Genomic DNA, 4888 nt, shown 5'->3' with positions numbered 1-4888 from the left:
TCAAAAGTCGGGCGGGGCCGACTATATGATACCCTACACCACTATGCATATTTAGTAGAGCTCCCATGACAAAAGATTTTATTTGATGTAGATCATACCACCTATCAACCTTTGGCTTTAGAGCAGTTATAACTTGGTTTCAGAGGGAACTAATATATGAGAGGCATATCCGATTCTGAATCGATTTTCACTAAATTTGACGGGACATTTTTATATTTTATACCAAATAACATTGCTATAGAGTACATGATATTACTTCGAAAGGGAATAATATTAAAAAAATATATATCGGAGCCGAGTTCCACCAGACGAAAACGTGCGTCCCGAAATTCACTCCATTTAGGCTGATTTAGTCATTATTTGCACAATGAACCTAAAATCGGATTAAGGATATTTATGGGAGCTATATCCAAATCTTACACGATCTCGATAAAATTTGGCAAAGGTCTTTCCGAGCTCCATAAGATATCTGCTACCAAATATCACTGTTGTCGAATGCATATCACGAATGTGAGGGACGACTTAAACACCAAATCGGATGAAACATATATTGGGAGCTATAGCTATATCTGAACCTATTTCCTCCAAATTTAATGTTCTCACTTCTAGACTTAATTCGGTCGGATGTGCCAAAATGCAGGTCATTTGGACTGATATTGGCCATTTGGTGCACAATTTACCCCGAAATCGGTTGAAGATATATATGGGAGCTATATCCAAATCTTAATCGATCTTGATAAAATTTGCCAGAGGTATTTCTGGGCTGTATCTGATATCTGGTACCAAATATCATTCTTGTGGGGTTCATGTTACGAATGTGAGGGACCTAAACACCAAATCGGATGAAACATATATATGACAGCTATGGCTATATCTGAATCGATTTTCACCAAATTTGATGTACTTGCTTCTAGCCTGAATTTGATCGGATGTGACAAAAATCAGGTCATTTGAACTGATATTGGCCATTTGGTGCACAATTAACCTGAAATCGTTTGAAGATATATATGGGACCTATATCCAAATCTGAACCGATCTTGATAAAATTTGGTAGAGGTATTTCTTGGCTGTATCTGATATCTGGTAGCAAATATCATTATTGTGCGATGCATATTACGAATGTGAGGGACCTAAACACCAAATCGGATGAAACATATATATGGCAGCTATAGTTATATCTTAACCGATTTTCACCAAATTTGATGTCCTCACTTCTAGACTTAATTCAGTCGGATGTGCAAAAATTCAGGTTATTTGGGATGATATTGGCCATTTGGTCACAATTTACCCCAAAATCGGGTGAAGATATATATGGGAGCTATAGCTATATCTGAATCGATCTTGACAAAATTTGGTAGAGGTATTTCTGGGCTGTATCTGATATCTGGTACCAAATATCATTCTTGTGGGGTTCATATTACGAATGTGAGGGACCTAAACACCAAATCGGATGAAACATATATATGGCAGCTATAGCTATATCTGAACCGATTTTCACCAAATTTGATGTACTTGCTTCTAGACTGAATTCGGTCGGATGTGCCAAAATTCAGGTCATTTGGAATGATATTGGCCATTTGGTGCACAATTAAACCGAAATCGGAGGAAAATATAAATGGGAGCTATATCTAAATTTGAACCAATTCTCACCAATTTCATTGGGGTTCGTCCTTAGGCCAAACAAATATTGTTTGGAAAATTTCATTTCAATCGGATAAGAAATGCGACCTGATTTTTTTTCACAAGAATACATGGACAGATGGAAGGACGGGCAGACGGTTTGACATGCATTAATCGACTCAGAAAGTGATTCTATGAAGATCCTCAAAAGTAACTATGGGTCTATCTCGATTCCTTCTCCATGCCAAAAATTCCAAGCAATTTTCTTCGAAAACATTTAATTTTATTTCCCTGCTATTTTTCTCACCCCAACTGTGCTAAATGTTATAATAAATGAAAAATATGATATAAAACACAATCCCCTGTACATTTTAAATAAAATATGTCTAAAGTTAAACACACTTAGTTAAGAAGATAACAAAAGAAAACACAAAAACCTCAAAAAGAGATTACGACTTCCAAAGGCGACATTTCAAAATGAGCAGCGGCTGGGAACGCATTCGTTTACGGGTGGAGACTGGTGAGGTAAGTAAATGCATGCATGCCTGTAATGCAAACCCAAACTAACTTTCGATTTCTTTTTTTTTTTTTTTTGCAAATCTCAAGAATCTCAAAGCTGACACAATGAACAACAATCGCACCATATCCTGTCACGTCCTAGACACAGCCCTTGGCAAAGCTGTGGCCAATTTACCCCTAACTCTCTATCGACAATTAGACGGCGGCCAGTGGCAGGAATTGTCTCAACATTCTACCAACTCAGATGGTCGTGTTGGTCAGTTATTGGATTTTAAAGATTTTGAAAATGGCTTTTACAAATTAAAATTCCATGTCCATAACTATTTCGACAGCTGTAAGGTGTCGAGTTTTTATCCCTTCGTTGAGATTGTGATAAGATGTGAACGAGGCCAGCATTATCATGTGCCATTGCTGCTATCACCATTTGGATATACCACCTATAGGGGAACATAAGTGAAGGAAAACAAAAACCACAATAAGTTAAACAAACAAACAAAAATTTAAATAAAAAACAAAAACACCAATAACAAACACTGAAATTTTCCATGTAAGTTGTTTGAAGAGTTTTTTATTTAAAATGGAATGTAAATTCTCACTACGGAGGTGTTTACGCCAGATTTCCCACAAATTTCCCAAAAATTTCAACAAAAATCATCGAAAAATACCTCTCAAATGAAACCCCTTTTATGGGGGCTATATGAAGACGTGTTCACGAACGAACTTCAACTACGAAATTTGAAACAATTCTTGTAAAAAATATCGCTAAAATCATCCAAATACCGAATATTGGGAGGTATGGTTATATGAGGGCTATACGAAAACTTAAACCTGCATAAGTGATTTTTTGTTATAGGCTGTAGTACCCATTACGAACTTCAATTACGAAATTTGAAACAATTCTGTTGAATAATTTCGCTAAAATCATCAAAATACCGAATATCGGGAGGTACTGTTATATGGGGGCTATACCTAAACGTGGACCTGTATAGACAATTTTCTGTCTTAGGCTGTAGTATCCACTACGAACTTCAAATACCAAATTCGAAACAATTCCGGTCAATAATGTCGCTAAAATCATCAAAATACCGAATATAGGGAGGTACCGTTATATAGGGGGCTATACGAAGATGTGTTCCTCCATAAGTAATTTTGGCATAGGCTTTGGTACCCATTACAAACTTCAATTACGAAATTTCAACAATTCTGGTGAATAATACCGCTAAAATCATCAAAATACCGTATATCGGAAGGTATCGTTGTATGGGGGCAATACAAGAGCTTGAACCTGTATGTAGGATTTTTTGCCATAGGCTGTAGTGCCTATTATGAACTTTAAATACAAACTTTTGAAACAATTCTTTTAAAAAATGTCGCTAAAATCATCAAATCTACGAATATCGGGAGGTGCCGTTATATGGGGGCCATACGAAGACGTGGACCTGTACAGACAATCTCCTGTCATAGGATGTAGCATCCATAACGAACCAAATTTACCAAATTTGAAACAATTCCGGTGAGTAATGTCGCCAAAATCTTCAAAATACCGAATATTGGGAGGTATCGTTATATGGGGGCTATACGAAGACGTGTTCCTTCATAAGTAATTTTTTGGCATAGGCTTTGGTACTCAATACGAACTTCAACTACTAAATTTGAAACAATTCTGGTAAAAAATGTTACTAAAATAATCAAAATGCCGAGTATCGGGAGATATCGTTGTATGGGGGCTATAAGAAAACTTAAACCTGCATAAGTGATTTTTTTGTTGTAGGCTGTAGTACCCATTACGAACTTCAACTACAAAATTTGAAACAATACTTGTAAAAAAATGTTACTAAAATCATCAAAATACCGAATATCGGGAGGTATGGTTATATGGGGGCTATACGAAAACTGGAACTTTTATACGCGATTTTTCGCCATAGGCTGTAGTACTCATTACGAACTTCAATTATGAAATTTGAAACGATTCCGGTTAATAATATCGCTAAAATCATCAAAATACCGAATATCGGAAGGTATCGTTATATGAGGTCTATACGAAAACTTAAACCTGCATACGTGATTTTTTGTCATAGACTTTGGTACCAATTACGAACTTCACCTATGAAATTTGAAACACTTCCGGTCAATAATATTGCTAAAATCATCAAAATACCGAATATTGGGAGGTATGGTTATATGGGGGCTATACGAAAACTTAATAGTACATACGCGTTTTTTTGCCGTAGGCTGTAGTACCTATTACGAACTTCAGTTACGAAATTTGAAATAATTCCGTTTAATAATATCGCTAAAATCATCAAAACACCGAATATCGGGAGGTATGGTTATATGGGGGCTATACGGAATCTAAAACCTGCATAAGTGATTTTTTGTTATAGGCTGTAGTACCCATTGCGAACTTCGACTACGAAATTTGAAACAATTCTTGTAAAAAAATGCCGCTAAAATCATCAAAATACCGAATATCGGGAGGTGTGGTTATATGAGAGCTATACGAAAACTTAAACCTGCATACGTGATTTTTTGTCATAGACTTTGGTACCCATTACGAACTTCAAACACCAAATTTGAAACAATTCCGGTGAGTAATGTCGCCAAAATCATCAAAATACCGAATATCGGGAGGTATGGTTATATGGGGGGGCTATATGAAGACGTGTTCCTCATAAGTAATTTTTTGGTGTAGTCTTTGGTACCCATTACGAACTTCAACTACGAAATTTGAAACGATTCTGGTAAAAAA

The 4888-nt window shown here is 36.1% G+C and overlaps 1 protein-coding gene across 1 annotated transcript; it reads left to right on the top strand.

Annotated features, from left to right (window-relative positions):
- The first annotated feature begins 2012 nt into the window (after nucleotides 1–2012).
- Nucleotides 2013–2618, top strand: LOC101898496 (uncharacterized). Its single transcript, XM_005183939.4, has 2 exons — nucleotides 2013–2145; nucleotides 2227–2618. Exons 1-2 carry the CDS (start codon nucleotides 2098–2100, stop codon nucleotides 2590–2592), a joined length of 414 nt encoding a protein of 137 aa, XP_005183996.2. The 5' UTR covers nucleotides 2013–2097; the 3' UTR covers nucleotides 2593–2618.
- The last annotated feature ends 2270 nt before the right edge of the window (nucleotides 2619–4888 follow it).

Source organism: Musca domestica, unplaced genomic scaffold, assembly GCF_030504385.1.
Source record: "Musca domestica strain aabys unplaced genomic scaffold, Musca_domestica.polishedcontigs.V.1.1 20, whole genome shotgun sequence".
NCBI lineage: Eukaryota > Metazoa > Arthropoda > Insecta > Diptera > Muscidae > Musca > Musca domestica.
This window is presented reverse-complemented; position numbering and strand designations above follow the sequence as displayed.